This window comes from Plecotus auritus (assembly GCF_963455305.1).
Source record: "Plecotus auritus genome assembly, chromosome: 5".
Lineage (NCBI taxonomy): Eukaryota > Metazoa > Chordata > Mammalia > Chiroptera > Vespertilionidae > Plecotus > Plecotus auritus.
In genome coordinates, this window is record NC_137776.1 from 146,629,111 (window position 1) to 146,648,671 (window position 19,561).

Consider the following 19,561-nt stretch of genomic DNA (forward strand, 5'->3'; position numbering starts at 1 on the left):
CTTGGTTAACAAGCCAGTAACTTTTTATTTTTTAATTATTTGTAATGTTATTTTATATTTATCTCTTGTTTTGGGTAAATTTTAGTAAATTTACATAAAAAGTGATACAACCAAGCTCTAAGGAATAGCTGAATGTTTTTGTGAATTGTATGGATATGGGCTATAAAGTTCTCATTCTAAACCTAATTGAATATTTAGCCTATTATTTTAATTAATATTTTTAAAAGTTTGGAACACATTTCTAATTTTAATCAGTTATGAGTAAAGAGAAATTCTATGTGTTTTTTGGGGGATGCCATATTTTTCAGGTTCGCTTTACACCTAGTGGCAATAACATGAAAATTCTGCAACCACATATAATAGCTATACGAAGAAATTATCTGCCAGCATTAAACGTGGAATATAACACATCTGCACATCAATCATCATTTAGAATTCAAATTTATAGAATACAGGTGAGTCTGAATAGATAGTCAAATTATATTATAAAATAAACTAATTTATTCCCATGGTCTGTTTTAACACTTCCATTTCAGTGTAGGACTAGACTTTGAATCCTTCTTCTTCTTAAATCTTGTTATTCTATTCAGGTTCTATAATTAACATATGAATATACTAACCTGGGTTGTTTTTTTTTTAGATCCAAAACCAGATACATGGTGCTGTATTTCCATTTGTATTTTATCCTATTAAGCCTCCCAAGTCAGTCACCATGGATTCAGGTTTGTCTATATCTTTAGAATGCTATAAAAATGGTTGTATTAACTGTTTGGTTTAGTTTACTACTAGAGGCCCAGTGCACGAAATTCGTGCACAGGGGTGTGTGTCCCTCAGCCCAGCCTCCACCCTCTCCAATCTGAGACCCCTCGAGGGATGTCCGACTGCCCGTTTAGGCCTGATCCCGGTAGGATCAGGCCTAAACGGGCAGTCGGACATCCCTCTCACAATCCAGGACTGCTGGCTCCCAACTGCTTGCCTGCCTGCCTTCCTGATTGCCCATAACCGCTTCTGTCTGCCAGCCTAATCACCTCCTAACCACTTCCCTGCCAGCCTGATTGATGCCTAACTGCTCCCCTGCCAGCCTGTTTGCCCCTAACTGCCCTCCCCTGCAGGCCTGGTCACCCCTAACTGCCCTCCCCTGCAGGCCCGGTCACCCCCAACTTCCCTCCTCTGCCAGCCTGGTCACCCCTAACTGCCCTTCCCTGCAGGCCTGGTCCCTCCCAACTGCCCTCCCCTGCTGTCCTGATTGCCCACAACTGCTCTCCCTTGCAGGCCTGGTCCCTCCCAACTGCCCTGCCCTGCTGGCCATCTTGTGGCGGCCATCTTGTGTCCACATGGGGGCAGCCATCTTGTTTGTTGGAGTGATGGTCAATTTGCATATTACACTTTTATTAGATAGGATAGAGGCCTGGTGCATGGGTGGGGGCCAGCTGGTTTGCCCTGAAGGGTGTCCTGGATCAGGGTAGGGGTTCCCTTGGGGCTTGGGGCGGCCTGGGCGAGGGGCCTATGGTGGTTTGCAGGCCAGCCATGCCCCCCGGTGACCCAAGTGGAGGCCCTGGTATCTGGGATTTATTTATCTTCTACAATTGAAACTTTGTAGCCTGGAGCGGAGCTAAGCCTCCTGCTCGCTCCGTGGCTGCAGCCATTTCTGTTGGGATTTATGTATCTTCTATAATTGAAACTTTGTAGCCTTGAGTGGAGGCCTGGGCCCGCCAGGGTGTGTGGAAAGCTTGGCTTCCTCCATTGCCTGGGAAACCCAAGCCTCCTGCTCGCTCCGTGACCGCAGCCATCTTGGTTGGGGTTAATTTGCATACTCGCTCCTGATTGGCTGGTGGATGTGGCTTGTGGGTGTAGCGGAATGATGGTTAATTTGCATATTACTCTTTTATTAGATAGTATAATAATATGAAATGAAACAATTTTACTAAGCTAACTTCAACAAAACTCTGATTGAATACTGAAGAAAAGGTTAATTAAAAATATATATTTTAATGTTTAGAAATGCTACTTTTAAAAAATTACAGTGTTTAAAACTGTGATTTAAAAGCCACTGAGACCTTTGAATAAATTGTGAGGAAGTTCAAATTCAGACTGTTTTCTAACCACAGGCACTGTCCTAATCCCCAGATGAGAATGATTACAAGGCCTTTCTTCCATCCTCTCTTCCCTTCTCCTTCTTCTTCTTTCTTTGCTGTTGCTCTTCCCCTCACTTTCTCTTCCCTTCCCACTACCCTGCCCCTCCCTTTTCTTTCCATAGCCATTTTCATACCACTGACTCTAAACTATCTAAAGGAGAATTCATAATGTGCTTGGAAGCTTATTGACCAGTATACATGCCCAAGCCCTTTCACCTAGAACTCAAGGGCAAGATCCTGAAATCTGTTTCCACAAAGTTTCCCTGATGGTTCTGATACTTGCTTCTAGTTTAAACTCACTAATTTAAAGGATTAGTAATCCTTAGAGGGAGTATAGGTAATTACAGAAACAATCCTGGAGTCTGAAATTAAGACTGTAATGGATCATGCAAATATTAGTAATTTTAATTGATATTCACCATTTAGTAAATAATTTAGTTAGCCATGGTGATGTGTATTACATGGTAAGAAAATGCTGCTGATCTTTTTTTTAAGGCATCATGGGATTAATTGTATTTATTACCCTTTACAGCACCCAAGCCCTTTACAGATGTCAGTATTGTCATGAGATCTGCAGGGCATTCCCAGATATCACGTATTAAGTAAGTGTCCTAATACATTCCTTGTGTATTTATTTAATGTTTTGACTTAAATTGTACTCTTTAAAAAAAAGTAAATTTTAAGTTAGTCAAAGATTTAAATGTACAATATTAAATTATAAAGGTCATAGAAAACGTCTATTAATTATTTTATAATTGTGAAGTTTCAGAAGGCTCTAAATCTCAACCTTCCTTATGCCGCGACCCTTTAATACATTTCCTCATGTTGTGGTGACCCCAACCATAAAATTATTTTCGTTGTTACTTCATAACTGTAATTTTGCTACTGTTATGAATCATTATGTAAATATCTGATATGCAGGATGTCTTAGGCGACCCCTGTGAAAGGGTCGTTCCACAGGTTGAGAACCGCTGCTCTAAATGAAATACACCTAGGTATTAACAATAGTTATTTCTAAATTATGGGCATTTTATTATTTTCCTTTTTGTTTATTTGTTTTCTCAAGTTCTCTATAAATTACTGCATATTGTTAGAAACAAGAGAGAAAATATTCAAATTCAGTCACCACCCTGTCCAAGAAATCTAACATTTATAGAAACATTCATCTATGTATTATTCCCTTATTTCTTGTTTTCTCTGCCCTATTACCAAGACAAATATTATTCTCTTGCTTTTTTCTTTATTAAATCCTCACCTGAGGATTTTTTTCATTGATTTTTTTTTTTTTTTTTTTTGAGAGAAACATGGATGTGAGAGACAAACATCTATTGGTTGCCTCCTGCAAGTGCCCCAACTAGGGATCGGGTCCACAACTTCAGTATGTGCCCTAACTGGGAATTGAACCCACCACCTTTTAATACAGCCGTGAGCAAACTACGGCCTGCGGGCCAGATCCGGCTGTTCTATCCGGTTCTCTTGCTCTCCCCTCCGCTCCTTTACTTTGAATTTATATTAGTTCACACAAACACTCCATCCATGCTTTTGTTCCGGCCCTCCGGTCCAGTTTAAGAACCTATTGTGGCCCTCGAGTCAAAAAGTTTGCCCACCCCTGTTTTAATACATGGGACAATGCTCCAACCAACTGAGCCACACTGGCCTGGGCTATTCCCTTGCTTTTCAAATTATAGTTTTATTATAGTTTAAATAATGTCTATCTAATGTGTACCTAAACATTATGCTTCTTAGTTTTCCTTTTCTCCCCCTAAATAAAAATTTTTTTTCAAACTGTACAATACTCCTGGGACTTGCTTTTTTTTATTATTAAGCTTTTTACTAAAATTATTCATTTTGTGGTATATAGCTAGAGTTTATCTATAAATACTAATAAATAATGTTAGATGACTGTATACCACAGTTTACTTATAGATTTCCTCTCTATAGGCATTTTCATACTTGTGTTTGTTGCTATTATGAACAGTGTTGCTATGAAATTCCTCTAGAAAGTTCTAAGTTTTAACATTCTAATATTTAATACTTTTTTCTTTATCTAATTTTCTTAATACTGTTAATTGATGACATTTAATATTTTCTACTTTGTAATATAGATACTTCAAAGTGTTGATCCAAGAAATGGATCTCAGGTTAGATCTTGGGTTTGTCTATGCATTAGCAGAACTTATGACCGAAGCTGAAGTAACTGAAAAGACGGAGGTAAGACTTACAATAATAGCACTGAGGGTAAGGATTAGGGAACAAGGAACTGAGAAAAATGTTAACTATCCTGATAAATTCTTAAAGTGTTAAAATGGTTTTGTTTCATTTTAAAAATATTTTTATTATGCTGCTCTGGTGAGTACATTGGCAGAAATCATTTTTTCAGATTATAGAAGACACGAATAGTCTTAAGCAAGACTATATAGAAGCAAGACAAGTTAAAATAGCCTTTAAAAGTGAGATAGCAAATAAGAGGGAAGGTTTTAAGTCAATAGTAGGAGGAAGAGGATAATCAGTCACATTCACATTACTGTCTTGTGTTTTTTTTTCAATTTTACTTTTCTTGTTTACTTTTGTTTAGATTAATAATTTAGAACAGCAATTTTCAACCAGTGCACTGTGGCACACTGGTGTGCTGTAAGAATTGTAAAAATTTGCAATACTTGACTATTTAAAAAATATAAATACATTATTTATTACAATACAAAAATAAATGAATTAGATTAATGGCCTTTTCAAATAAAATCTATAGTCCCATAAGGAAAAGCTTAGTGTCTTTTAATGGATTGGATGGAAACATAGAAAATATGCTTATTAGTTTATGAACGACAGACAGCACTTTCCTGACAAAAGAAATATTAGTTTCTCTCCTGAGTCAGTATCATCCTAATTATGAATGATCTTGGATCTGGATATTATAGGGGAGTGTTCTGCAGTGTGTGAGCTATTGGCTTAATTACTTCCTGAAGATAGGTCCCTTAAGTTTTTAATATTTTATTTTCCTTTATAGGTTGAACTTTTTCATAAAGATATAGAAGTTTTCCAAGAAGGATATAAAACAGTTTCATTAGTAGATTCATCACAAGTCAGTCTCTATGAGTATTTTCATATATCTCCTATCAAGGTAGGGGAAAATAAGTTATTTTTATTATCTATGATAATCTAGGTAATAGCAAATTTAATGGGTCTTTTGGGTAGGCATAATATTTAAATTATATTCTTTGATAGTTTATAAATTCTGTAACTTCACAATTGCAAATATAAATAACAAAGCAATAACCCTTTAAAAGTTTTATTCTTATAATAATTTTTTCCATATACTAATACTGGAGCTACCCACAGCATGTGCTTATATGTTTATGTCTTGACCTAACAGATTTCCTTAGTGTTAAGGTGTTTAATGACAATTTTCTAAATTTTGCGTATGATGTATGTATAAATTTTTCTTTTAATTGAGTTGTAATTGATACATTATTTCAGGTGTACAATGTAATGATATTTGTATAGACTGTGAAATGATCATCACAATATGTTACCATCTGTCTGTATACAGTATTATAGTTTATTTATTTTTTATGATGAGAACTTTTAAGATTCATCCTTGAGCAACTTTCAAGTATGCAGTACAGTACTAACTATAGTGTATACATTTTAATTTATAAATTAATCTTAATTTAAGATTTGAAGATTGGATGGAACTAAATATAAGTTCTTAACACAAAGTTTTTATGAGGTACTTACAGAATACTTGAATTATTGTATGGCTGAGTATACAGCATGTATATGCATACAATACAAAAGTGCTTTTTAACATCCTGTTACCTTAGTTCTAATAGTAGAAACATTCACTTGTGGAGATACTTATTTCAACAACTTTAACTTCTAGATTATTGTCACTAAAAATGTATAAAAGTTAATGTTTTCCTAGATTTACCAAAAGAATTGAATTGAACTAAATATATCATTATATATTGCTGAATTTAAAATTTAAAAAGAACTGTATTAGATTTTAAATCTTTTAAACTTTTCACTTATTAAATTTGGCACAGTCCTGTTAATTTTGAAATTTTATTTGTGGTGTAGTGACTTTAAAATAAAATTGAATATTAAAAATTAATATTGTCATTATGAAGGTACTGATTTAAATATTTATCTCTTTATCTCCTTAGTTGCATTTAAGTGTTTCACTGAGTTCGGGTAAAGAAGCAACTAAAGACTCAGAACAACATGAAGGATTCATTCCAATTAGTTCCTTAAATCTCTTGCTGAAGAGTATTGGCGCCACTCTTACAGATGTACAAGATGTAGTTTTTAAGTATGTTTAAATTCAAGTCTATAAATTGATGAAAAGTCCATTTTATATTCACCAAAAAATTTATAAGTGAAAATGTGTAAAGTACACTGCAGATCTTATGCACAATATGGTTTTGCTGTTAAGTGTAAAATAACTTCGGTAACATACACCTGTTAATCCTTAACTTTTAAAAAACAAATTAATTGTTAAATAATTTCCTTAAAAAATAGAGACAGAAGTCATACATGTTGGTGCACTCCTTAAGGCTTGTCTGGTCTAGGGAAGAATTCTAAGCAGCTGTGTGTGCCCAAAGGTGTGGTGCTTAAAAGATGTGACTTTAAGGTCTATGAGATCAAGACTCTTCAAAATATATGTGACTAGAAAAAGTGAATGTCATGACAGGGGAAATGAAGGGATCAGTTTAAATGCTACCACCAGGAACTTAAATTTGAGTCATTGTGGGAGCTATTAGATAGAGTATCTGACCAAAGAGAGTCCAAGTCTGAGTGGAGACTTCAGATAAGAATGCCCTTTTCAACCACCACCTAGAACTGTTACTAAAAACAGTAAGAATCAGTGAGTCCAGTAAGAGATATCTCTAAGTCTGGGTAAAGTTAGGTAACAGTCAAATTAAAGAACATAGATTTGAAGACATCACATTGGGAATAAAGTGAGAATTCTAATCTTGCTACTATCTTACCTGCTAACATAGAGCTTCCCAATTAGTTGATTGGGTGTATGCTGGGAACAGGTTATAAGTAAACATATCTTCATTTCTCAGCGGTCAGCTGCTCAGGCAGGCCCTTCAGCAATGAACCCTGGTCATTCTTGAGCAACCATTTACATTTATCTCAGTGTGTCAAACATTTTCTATGTGGGCCATGATAGGACAAAGTTGACAAATATAAGTTCATGTCCATGGATCCAAGGGCTCTCTGATCCTCTAAATTATGTGGAAAATGTGTGTATGTTAGTGGCTTTTCTGAGGGTAAGATCCATAGCTTTCACCAGATTTTTAGAGCTTTTCCGACCAGAATGTGCAGAGATGTATGTAAAAGAGTAGGTTTTCTGGTTGGCATGGGAAAAGACTGAAAGGAAAGCTTTGGAGAAAAATTCTAAAGAAAATAAAATCTTAATATTAAAAACCCTTCCTCTCCGCCTGTCTCCCTGTCTCCCTCTCTCCCTCTCTCCATGCACATACCTACACATTTACATATTTTTAATGTGGTTTCTTTTTCAGGCTTGCATTTTTTGAACTCAACTATCAGTTTCATACAACATCTGAACTGCAGTCTGAAGTAGTAAGACACTATTCAAAACAGGTTTGTCTGAGATTATTTTACAAAGGGGCAGAGTGATAAAAAATAGTGAAACTGTATGAGTCTGTACCTATCTAATGTAGATTTGGCAAGGAAGTTAATAGCCATTTTCAAAAATTTAAGACATGTTTTTTATTTTCAGAATTGTAGAAAGAGGCTCTGGCCAAGTAGTTCAGTTTTTAGAGCTTTATCCCAATATGCCAAGGTTACAAGTTTGATCCCCTGTCAGGGCACATATATGAATCAACCAGTGAATGCATAAATAAATGGAACAACAAATTGATGTTTCTCTCTCTCTCTCTTGCTAAATTCAGTAAGTAAAAAAATTTTTAAAAAAGAATGGCCATTTCAATTTTCTGTCCTTCTAATTGTTATCTGTGTACCCAAATCTTTTCTGGAACAATGTAGACTACACATAAACCTTTAAATAAAATATTAAGTAATTCACCACACTTACTTTAAAAACTAGGTTCAAGGGAAACTATTAGTAACTGTTGAACACAGTATTTTTTTAAAATATATTTTTATTGCCAAAACCGGTTTGGCTCAGTGGATAGAGCATCAGCCTGCGGACTGAAAGGTCCCAGGTTCGATTCCGGTCAAGGGCATGTAACTTGGTTGCGGGCACATCCCCAGTAGGAGGTGTGCACGAGGCAGCTGATCGATGTTTCTCTCTCATCGATGTTTCTGACTATCTATCCCTCTTCCTTCCTCTCTGTAAAAAATCAATAAAATATATTTTAAAAATATATATATATATATATATTTTATTGATTTCAGAGAGGAAGGGAGAGGGAGAGAGAGGGAAGCATCAATGAAGAGAGAGAATCATTGATCGGCTGCCTCCTGCACACCCCCTACTGGGGATCGAGCCCAAAATTCGGGCATGTGCTCTTGTCTGCAATTGAACCTGGGACCCTTCAGTCCACAGGCCAACGCTCTATCACACTGAGCCAAACTGGCAAGGGGAATACAGGATATTTTCAGTGTAATTGAGTTACTAAGTCTGCTAGATATATTATTTTAGTGGATTTTTTTTTTCACATTTGGAAAGACTCCAGTATCCTAATATATAAAAACCCTGGGTCCATCACATCCACAATGACTGGGAGGCTCGACCAACCGGAAGTCAGTCTTGCAGTCAGAGCTGGGTTGCCATGGCAACCCAGCACTGATTGCTACAGCTGCAGGCACGGTGACCCAACACTGACTGCTGATGGGGCTGCGAATCAGGCCCAGAGAGAGGCCTGATCCATAGTCTCTGTGGCAGCTGTTGATCAGCACTTGCCTCTCTCTTTCTTTCCTGGCCTGGTCAGCAGCCACTCCTCCATTTCTCTCCAGGCCTCCACCGGGACTGCTGATCAGCCCCACCTTTCTGATCAGGCCCCGTTGATAGGTTCAGAGATGCTGACTGGCATAGAAACTGACCAATCAGAACCAAATCTGGGTGAACTGTGAGGAGCCAATGGTTGCCTAGGAGGCGGAGCTTTTGACACTGACTGGCATAGAAACCAACCAATCAGAACCAAATTGGCCGGCAGGGGAGGGCAGTTGGGGTGAGATCAGGCCTGCAAGGGAGGGCAATTGGGGGCAACCAGGCCGGCAGGGGAGGGCAGTTGAGGGCAGGGGAGTGGTTAGGGGGTGATCAGGCTGGCAGGCAGAATCGGGCTGGCATGAATTTCGTGCACCGTGCCTCTAGTTTTTATATAACTTAGAGGGCATCTGAGACAGCTGTTGAATAGTGGATAGATCACTGAGCATGACTCAAGAGGTTGGGGTTTGGATCCCAGATTTGCCATTCAACCTCTGTCTGGCCCTAGGCATCATTTGAACTGTATATTTCTCCAGTTTATAAAATGATGGTAGTATTAACAACTTTCACACATAGTTGTAAAAGTACAAGTATTTTGAATATTCTAAAGTATTATCTAAATCTCACATTATTTCTAATACTCTAACACTGAATTATGTTTTAAAAACTGTGACTAGTGACAAATAAGGTAATATATGGTTTAGGTGTTGAAATTGATGATAAGGGTATTTAGTCTGAAAAATTGGATGTGTGTACTAAATTTAAGAAAAAATATTAAGTCTGATAATCCAAATTAATTAATGTTTATATTTTCTTTTTAGGCCATTAGGCAAATGTATGTACTCATTCTTGGACTTGAAGTTTTGGGAAATCCCTTTGGCTTGATTAGAGAATTTTCTGAAGGTGTAGAAGCATTTTTCTATGAACCTTACCAGGTAAAACAGTTATTCTTGCATTGTGCAACGTATCATACTAATACTGTTGAAAAAATAATGCATTCCAATTGTTAACTTGAATTGTAGATGTAAATAGATTTTGTGAGTCACAAAGGCACATTATTTTGCAGCAAACAGTGGTAACAGCTTTTGAGAAATGTGGCAGGAAGTTTATACATTTTCCCTCAGATTTTAAACTTAAGACTTTACACAAATATACTGAATTTTAAGTGTTCTGTTGTAAAATTAAAGGTGGATAAACTTCACACTCTAGTAGAAGGAAGAGTATTATAGATAGGCAGTTTTGTTATGCATAATAGTATGCACAGCTAGCACTGTGCAAAGCAATCTCAATCAATGGCAAAAATTATGATTTTTCTATGTCCCTTAAAAATTTCTGTCAGAATGTTAAAAAATGTTCCTACTTTCACACTTAAAAGAGTAGATGATAATGAAAAAAAATAGCAAAATATTTATTTTGTACAATGTAATTTAAAACATTAGATATATTAGGAATTAAAGTGTTTTTATTTATTTCATAAAAAATTATCAAGAGTAGTATGTGTTCACCTTCTTATCATATAACATACAGAACAAACATCTTTTGTACACTTTGATGATAGTCATTCTCCTTTCTAAGTTTGGATCAACTTGCAACACTTAATCCTTTTCACTTGCAATGTTATGAAATATCTGAGACTTCTGTTAATGTGAAGTTTTCTTCTGGTGTCACTTTCTCAGGAACATCTTTTTTTTTTTTTTTGTCGCTACTATTTTCTTCATATCAATTAGTGCACTTTCAAAAGTAAACATAATCTTATTTGTTGTTATTTTTGACCCTTTAGGGAGCCATCCAGGGTCCTGAAGAGTTTGTGGAGGGAATGGCACTAGGACTGAAGGCATTAGTTGGTGGAGCTGTTGGTAAGAAACAGAATGCCTCGTGAATATGATTATGCTGGAAAGTAATGATATATTTGCTTTTACTAAAGATATGTAATTTCTCCTAGGTGGATTAGCTGGTGCTGCCTCCAAAATCACTAGTGCTATGGCTAAAGGGGTAGCAGCTATAACTATGGATGAAGACTACCAACAGAAGAGGAGAGAAGCCATGAACAAGCAACCGGCTGGTCTTAGAGAAGGCATCACTCGCGGAGGAAAAGGCTTAGTTTCTGTAAGACATTTCCCAGTGTTGTGAATATTATAGGAAATACCTATTTTATTATTATCATTATCATTATTATTATTACTTGAGGCCTGGTGCACAAAATGCACTCATGGGTAGGGTCCCTAGGCCTGGCCAGTGATCAGCCTATTAGGGCCTTCTGGCTGCTGGCTGGGGCCTTCCTTTGTTCCTTACCACCCCCTAATGATCAGTGTATGTCATAGCAAGCAATCAAACTCCCGATCTTTTAGTTGAACTCCCAAGGGGACACTTTGCATATTAGCCTTTTATATATATACACACACATACACACACACACACACACACACACACACACACACACACAGAGGCCCGGTGCACAAAATTCGGGCATGGGGGGGTCCCTCAGCCCAGCCTGCACCCTCTCACATCCGGGACCCCTCGGGGGATGTTTGACGGCTGGATCAGGCCTAGACTGGCCGTCAGACATCCATCTTGCAATCCGGGACTGCTGGCTCCTACCTGCTTGCCTGCCTGCCTGCCTACCTGCCTGATTGCCCCTAAGCACCTCTGCCTGCCAGCCTGATTGCCCCCTAACTGCTCCCCTGCTGTCCTGATTGCCCCTAACTGCTCCCCTGCCAGCCTGATTGCCCCCTAACTGCCCTCCCCTGCCAGCCTGATTGCTCCTAACTGCCAGCCTGATCGCCCCCTAACTGCCCTTCCCTACTGGCCTGATCACCCCCTAACTGCCCTCTCCTGTAGGCCTGATCGCCCCCTAACTGCCCTCCCCTGCTGGCTTGATCGCCCCCTAACTGCCCTCCCCTGCAGGACTGATCACCCCCTAACTGCTCTCCCCTGCTATCCTGATCACCCCTAACTGCCTCTGCCTCGGACCCTGCCACCATGGTTTTGTCCAGAATGACATCTGGAAGATGTACAGTCTAATTAGCATATTATGCTTTTATTAGTATAGATTATTAGTATAGATATAGATTATTATTTTAAAGATTTGTGGTGTTTTTAAAGTTGATTTCAGAGAGGAAGGGAGAGAGGGAAGGAGAGATAGAGAAACATCAGTGATGAGAGAGAGTCATTGATCGGCTGCGTCACTGGGGATTTAGCCCACAACCTGGGCATGTGCCCTGACTGGGAATCAAACCATGACCCCCTGGTTCATGGGTCAACACTCAACCACTGAGCCACGCCGGCTGGGCAGAAATATCTTTTAAAGCCATATTCTGTGAATAAGGAAATATATATATATAACTTACAGTCCTTCAAGTATTTGCATGTTGGAGGAGTAGTGTGTTGTGGCCTATATAAAATATGTCAGTAACCTCCAAAAATATTCTGTTTAAATAAAATAGTTAGGAAATACGTTAATTCCTATGGTATCTAGAAAGCACAACTCTGTATTTATTTTTTTGTAAACCAGATTTGGTTCGTCAAGACATTGTGTGAAAGTATTATAAATTTTCAATTGTGCTTTCCTTTTAGGGTTTTGTAAGTGGCATAACAGGAATTGTTACAAAACCAATCAAAGGCAAGTATAATAGTTTCTTTAGGTGATATATATTACCAAGTGTTTCACAAGTTGATTAAATTTTCATTCTTAATCCAGTTGTCTAAAGCTTTGTCTTTTTTATTTCTAGGAGCTCAAAAAGAAGGAGCAGCTGGTTTCTTTAAAGGTGTTGGGAAAGGTTTAGTTGGAGCAGTGGCAAGGCCAACTGGAGGCATCATAGACATGGCTAGCAGTACATTTCAGGGAATAAAAAGGTAAACTTTCTTTGATGTAGGGTATGAGTGAAATGCTTAAACCATGAGAAATGAAATAAATCTGCTATTTGGCCTGAGGCACTCAGTTATGAAACCTGAAATATGACAAGTTGCATATGATCTTCCTAATTCCTTTTGATATATTTTTTAAGTTGTTGCCATTGCATCACTTCAACTTGATAGAATTTTTTTTGTATTTATCATCCATTTCCAGCAGCCTTGGCAGAAAAAGTTTGACAAGCAAGCTTTTTCATTATCTTTATCAGAATACATTACAACAATGTAATGCTACATGTCGGTTATAAAATTAGCAAATATTATATTGCCTTTTAGGGGGAACAAAGAATGACTTTTTCTATTCTGGGTTTAAACACATTTGTGTTCACCTTTCTTTATAATACTATTTTGTTAAAGGTTATTGCATCTGTTTCCTCTGTGTCTCTTCATTGGTACAAATTTTAAAATATGTCCTCTCTTCCTCAAAATTAAACGTAACTTAAGACTGAAATTTAGTATTTGCATTAGTGTTACCTCTATTCTAAAAATTTGCACATGTATGCATCACAATTGATTAAATACATGCTAATGAGACCTAATTTATTTTTTTCCTTTATAATTTTTATTTTTTGTTGTCCTCTATTTTGTTCCTTTTAATGAGACCTAATTTAGAAAATTAGATGGCTGGATATGTTTCTAATCTATTTCCTTTTGTATTTTCTTTTGCTTACTGCCGTATAGAGATAAGTATTGTCATTGTATGAGGTGCTTCTCTTAAGTCAGTATTTCATACTGCTTTACCACAATTGTGGGTGTTCTCAGTTTTCTAATTTAGAAAACTAAGAAAAAGGGTTCAGTCTCTTCTACCTGTAACTTTTGTTTCACAAATATGAAGTGTGGAGTCATAGTCATCAGAGAAGATCAAAACTTCGTGAAACATAAGGAATCCAAATATATAGAGATCTATACAGGTGCCTATGCAGAACTGCTAAAATACTCTTACATTAATCTAAAATCTATACCCAGCTATATTCCCTTTCAGCAAAATAAAACATTTTTTATAAAAATAAGACTAAAAACTAATAAAGAATATAATTGTGAAGAAGGATGTCGAAAGCAGAAAGGGGAAGTGGGTTACAAGAATCAAATGTAAGAATATAAATTGGTGGATAAATCTAATTGAATTGTATGAAAACATTGGAATCAAAATATTAAAAACTAGAGGCCGGGTGCACGAAATTCGTGCACTGGAGGTGGTGTACCTCAGCTCAGCCTGCATCCTCTCCAATCCGGGACTGCTGGCTCCCAACCACTCACCTGCCTGCCTGCCTGATTGCCCCTAACCACTTCTGCCTGCCAGCCTGATCACCCCCTAACCACTCCCCTGCCAGCTTGATCGACGCCTAACTGCTCCCCTGCTGGCCCGATTGCCCCCAACTGCCCTCCCCTGCCAACCCGATCACTCCCAACTGCCCTCCCCTGCCGACCTGCACCCCCAACTGCCCTCCCCAGCTGGCCCGGTCGCCCCCAACTGCCCCCCCCCCTGCAGGCCTGGTCTCCCCCCAGCTGCCCTCTCTCCCCGGCAGGCCCGGTTGCCCCCAACAACCCTCCCCATGCTGGCCTGGTTGCCCCCAACTGCTCTCCCCTGCTGACCTAGTCACCCCTAACTGCCCTCCCCTGCTGGCCTGATCGCCCACAACTGCCTTCCCCTGCTGGCCATCTTGTGGCGGCCATCTTGTGATGACATGGGGGCGGCTATCTTGTGACCACATGGGGGTGGCCATCTTGTGCAAGGGCATGATTGTTAATTTGCATAATACCTCTTTATTATATAGGCTAGGATAATAAGATACAATTTGAGAAGGGACTGATTGGCTTTAAGCTATACATTATTTCTCTGAAGAGGATTACTATATAAGATTTGCTAAAATAGACCTTAAAGCCAAAAAGAAGCATTATTTTGGATAAGGTCATAAGCTAATGACAAAAAGAACAGTTAACCAATAAGATAACAATTTTGAACTTGTACTCACAATAGACTCTCTATAAAGCAAAAATTGATAAAACTACATTTTCCAAATCTTCCATAACATTTCTCTGAATAATTAATATATTAAGAAAACAAAATTAAAGTAAAATGATTGAACAGTTAACAAGCTTGATCTAATACACACATATGAATATTTATTGATTGAACACATTTTAGAGAGCATCTTATATGTCTAGACACTTTTTTAATCACTCGGGGAGCCAGAAGTGAACACAATTGGCAAAGTCCTCATACAGCTTATATTCCAGTGGGAAAGTAATAGCTGGAAATGAGTACACTGATAAATATATGGTATACTAAATGGTGAAAAATTCTATGAAGGAAAATAAAGCAGAGTAAAGAGGTCCAAAGTAGTGGGGAGGAAGGTGGCTAATACATATATGATGTTCAGGGAAGCTTCATTGGCAAGATTAAATTTGAGGAGAGACATGAAGGAAGCAAGGTAGTGAACCATGTGGGAAGAATGTCAAAGGCAGTAGGAACAGCAGATAATAAAAAACCATCATGCAGGCCCTACCCGGTTTTGCTCAGTGGTTAGAGCTTTAGACCATGGACTGAAGAGTCCTGGGTTCAGTTCCTGGTCAAGGGCATTTACCTCAGTTATGGCTCTATCCTAGGCCCGGGTCAGGGTGCTTGCGGGAGGCAACCAATCGATGTGTCTCTGTCACATCAGTGTTTCTCTCTCTCTCTCTCTGCCTCCCTCCCTCCTTTCCACTCTAAAAATCAATGGAAAAATTTCCTCCGGTGAGGATTAAAAAGGCCCATAAAAAAAAGAAAAAGAAAAAGCCCTGATGCAATAGTATTCTTGGCCTGTTTAAGGAACAGCTAGACCAGTACACCTAGAGTGAGTGAGCAAAGGAGAAGGTTGGAAAGATGCTACAGTACCGTAAATGAGCAGAGGATCAGGTCACATAAGGCTTGGTAAGCCACTCAAGGACTTTGGTGTATTTTTGTTTGTTTGTTTGTTTGTTTGTTTGTTTTTAAATAAGACAAAAAGAGAAAAAGGTTTGGAAAATTTTGAACAAGAGGAATGATGTGAACTGGTGCTATATTGAGAATAAATCATAGGCAGACCTTGCAGAAACAGGAATACTAAAGAGGCTTTTGCAATAAATATGATAGTGATGAGACCACTGTAAGCTGAAAGTTGTAACAAGGGGTCATGTTCTGCATGTGTTTTGATGAAGGTAACAGGATAAATTGATAAAATGGATCTGGGATATGAAAAAAAGAATAATCAGGGATAATTCTAAAGTTTTTGTCTGAACCATTGGAAGGATGGGATTGTTACTCCTTTTAGGGAAAGAAAGAATTCGTTTTGTTTTGAATGTATTAAAGTTTAACTATCAAGACATCTGAACGGGAACATCAAGTAGTTAATGAGTACTTGAGTCTGAAGTTCAAGAGAAAGGTCCCAGCTAGAGTTAAAAATTTGAGATTCATGTGCCCATAATAAGGTGGTAAAGCCTTAAGATTGGATGAGATAATCTAGGGAATGAGAATAGAAAAAAGAGACCAAAATAAAAAAAGGTCCAAGGACTTAGCCCTCAGTCACAGCAGCACTTATCAGTGAGGGAAATAAGGAGGGCCCAGCAAAGGAGGCCAAAAAGGATTTGGCCATTAAAGGGGATAATCGAGAAAGTGGTGTTCCAAAAGCCAAGAAATAGACCATTCCAGTTCATCCTATTGTTTAAGAAAAAAGAGAAATCTCAACATCATCCCCAAACACACACACCCACCACCACCACCACCACCACCACCACCACCACCACCACCACCACCACCACCACCACCACCACCACCATACCGCAGCCCATTGATCTTATATGAGAGCATTGATTTAAAATCAGGGAATTATCAGAGGAATTATCCCCCCCTCTTCTTAGAACACTCTTTCCTCTGTTGTCAGCATGGTCACTTTCTTTATTCAGAAGTTGTCTTCCCAATGGGGCCTTCCATTGCCTTCCTAAAATTTCAATTTATTCCCTATCCCCAGCTCAGATACTTCATATTTCTCTTCCCTCCTTTATTTTTTTTTTCTCTTTAGCTCTTATCACTGTTTAACACACAGCACATTTTCCCTTGTTTATTTGTCTCTCCTGCTAGTATGTAAATTCTATGAGTGCAGTGGCTCTTGTTTCCACAGCACTTCAAATATTGCTTGACATGTGGTAGTCTCCTTTTTTTTTAATTGAGATCATTGTAAAGTCACGTGCATTTGCAGGAAATAATGCAGAAAGATTCTTCATACACTATACTAGTATTATGTTTCCTATGGCTGTTGTAACAAACTATCACAAACCTGATGGCTTAAACCAGGGGTGGGAATGCTAGGCCAGAGGGCTATATAAGGCCCTCAAAATTATTTGGTTTGGCCCTGTCAATCATTTGGTCTGGCGAGGCTCAAAATTAAATCTAGGAGCTTTTTTCATAGCAACATTCTCCTATATAATAAAGAGGTAATATGCAAATTAACCCTCACGCCCTCACAAGATGGCTGCCTATGACCAGGCCAGCAGGGGTGTTAGTGAGGGACGACCAAATGACTGAACAAGCAGGCTGCGTGGGGCGACCAGGCTGGCAGGGGGTTAGTGAGGGACAACCAAATGACTGAACAGCAGGCTGCGTGGGATGACCAGGCTGGCAGTTAGGGACGACCAGGCCGGTGGGGGGGTGCATTTGGGGGTGACCAGGCCAGCAGGGGAAGCAGTTGGGGGCAATTAGACTGGGGGGGGGCAGTGAGGGGCAACCAGGCTGGCAGGGGGGGGCAGTTGGGGGCAACCAGGCCGGCAGGGGGTGGGCAGTTAGGGGCGACCAGGCTGGCAGAGAGAGGCAGTTGGGGGTGACCAGGCTGGGAGGGGCAGTTAGGAGCAACCAGGCCAACAGGGAGGAGGCAGTTGGGGGCAACCTGGCCAGCAGCGGGGGGCAGTTGGGGGCGATGAGGCCGGCACACAGAGGCAGTGAGGGGCAATCAGGCCAGCAGTGGCGGGGGTGGGGGGCAGTTAGGGGCGACCAGGCAGGCAGATGAGCGATTAGGAGCCAGTGGTCTAGGATTATGAGAGGGATGTCCAACTGCAAGGCCTAAACCGGCAGTCGAACATCCCCCAAGAGGTCCTGGATTGGAGAGGGTGCAGGCTGGACTGAGGGAACCCCCCCCCATGCACAAATTTCATGCACCAGGCCTCTAGTAAATTTATATTAAGTGAGTTATATTAAGTGAATGATGTTATAAATATCCAAATGGCCGTTGGCAGAAAAACAGGTTCCCCACTCTTGGCTTAGCTTTCTTGATAGCATTTTTTATTAAGTCTAATTTATCTGTATTTGTGTTGGTTGCTTATGCTTTTGGTGTCATATATAAAAAAGCATTGCCTAATCCAAGGTCATGAAGATTTACACCTATATTTTCTTCAAGCTGAGTAATAGTTTTATCTTCTCAATTCAGGTCTTTGATCCATTTCAATTAATTTTTGTGTATGAAGAGAGGTTGAGTTCAAATTTTTTCTTTTGCATGTGTATATCTAGTCCCAACATCATTTGTGGAAAAGACTATATTTTCCCCATTGACTGATCTTAGTACCATTTTCCAAAATCAATTTATGCGAAAAAGATAGCTGGGACTTTGATAGGGATTGTATTGGATGTGTAGATTAATGCTATGTTAACAACATTAAGTCTCCCAATCTATGGATGTCTTTCCATTTATTTAAGTCTTTAATTTCTTTCAATAATGTCTCATAGTTTTCAGTATGCATCTTTTTACTTTTATTCCTAAGTATTTTATTGTTTCAGGTGCTATTATGTGTGTTTTTTTTAATATGTTTTTAATGATTTCGAGGTTTTAGCAAAGGCAATTAGGCAAGAAAAAGAAATGAAAGGCATCCAGAACTGAAAGAAAGAAGTAAAACTACCTTTATATTCTGATGATCTGATCTTACATATAGAAAACCCCTAATAAATCCACAAAATGACTATTAGAGATAACAAATAAGTTTGGTAAGGTTGCATAATACAAGGTCAATATATAAAAAGTAGATGTATTTTTATACATTAGCAATACACAACCTAAAAATTAAATGAAAACATAATAGCACTTGCTCAGCTGGTGTTGCTCAGTGGATGAGCATCGAACCCATGAACCAGGAGGTCACAGTTCGATTCCCAGTCAGGGCACATGTCCAGGTCACAGGCTAGATTCCCAGTAGGTGTCATATGGGAGGCAGCCGACAGATGATTCTCTCTCATCATTGGTGTTTCTTTTCTTGCCTAATTGCCTTTGCTAAAACCTCGAGTACAGTGTTGAAAAGGAGTTCCAAGAGCAGACATCTGTCTTGCTCCTAATTTTAGGGCGAAAGATTTTATTCTTTCACCATTAACTCTAACATAAGCTATGGATTTTTTGTAATGTCTTTTGTCAGGTGGAGGAAGTTCCCTTCTATTCTGAATTTGTTGAGTATTTTATGAAAGGATGTTGGATTTTATAAAATGCTTTTTCTATTTCAATTAAGTTGTTATTGTTTGCTTTTCCCTTTGGTTTATTAATATGGTATATTACATTAATTGATTTTCATAAGTTGAGCCAACATTGCATATCTGGGATAAATTCCA

General features: G+C 38.7%; 1 protein-coding gene across 2 annotated transcripts in view; it reads left to right on the top strand.

Annotated features, from left to right (window-relative positions):
• The window catches only part of VPS13A (vacuolar protein sorting 13 homolog A), a 238,608-nt gene that overhangs the window by 184,855 nt on the left and 34,192 nt on the right, over positions 1 to 19,561 (top strand). For both annotated transcript variants that reach the window (XM_080670231.1, XM_080670232.1), the window contains exons 56-67: positions 309 to 455; positions 641 to 722; positions 2,668 to 2,737; positions 4,241 to 4,346; positions 5,140 to 5,253; positions 6,299 to 6,444; positions 7,664 to 7,745; positions 9,876 to 9,989; positions 10,835 to 10,910; positions 10,997 to 11,160; positions 12,628 to 12,673; positions 12,783 to 12,906. In XM_080670231.1, the coding sequence (XP_080526357.1) occupies positions 309 to 455; positions 641 to 722; positions 2,668 to 2,737; positions 4,241 to 4,346; positions 5,140 to 5,253; positions 6,299 to 6,444; positions 7,664 to 7,745; positions 9,876 to 9,989; positions 10,835 to 10,910; positions 10,997 to 11,160; positions 12,628 to 12,673; positions 12,783 to 12,906 (1,271 nt within the window). The remainder of the gene's footprint in view (positions 1 to 308; positions 456 to 640; positions 723 to 2,667; positions 2,738 to 4,240; positions 4,347 to 5,139; positions 5,254 to 6,298; positions 6,445 to 7,663; positions 7,746 to 9,875; positions 9,990 to 10,834; positions 10,911 to 10,996; positions 11,161 to 12,627; positions 12,674 to 12,782; positions 12,907 to 19,561) is intronic.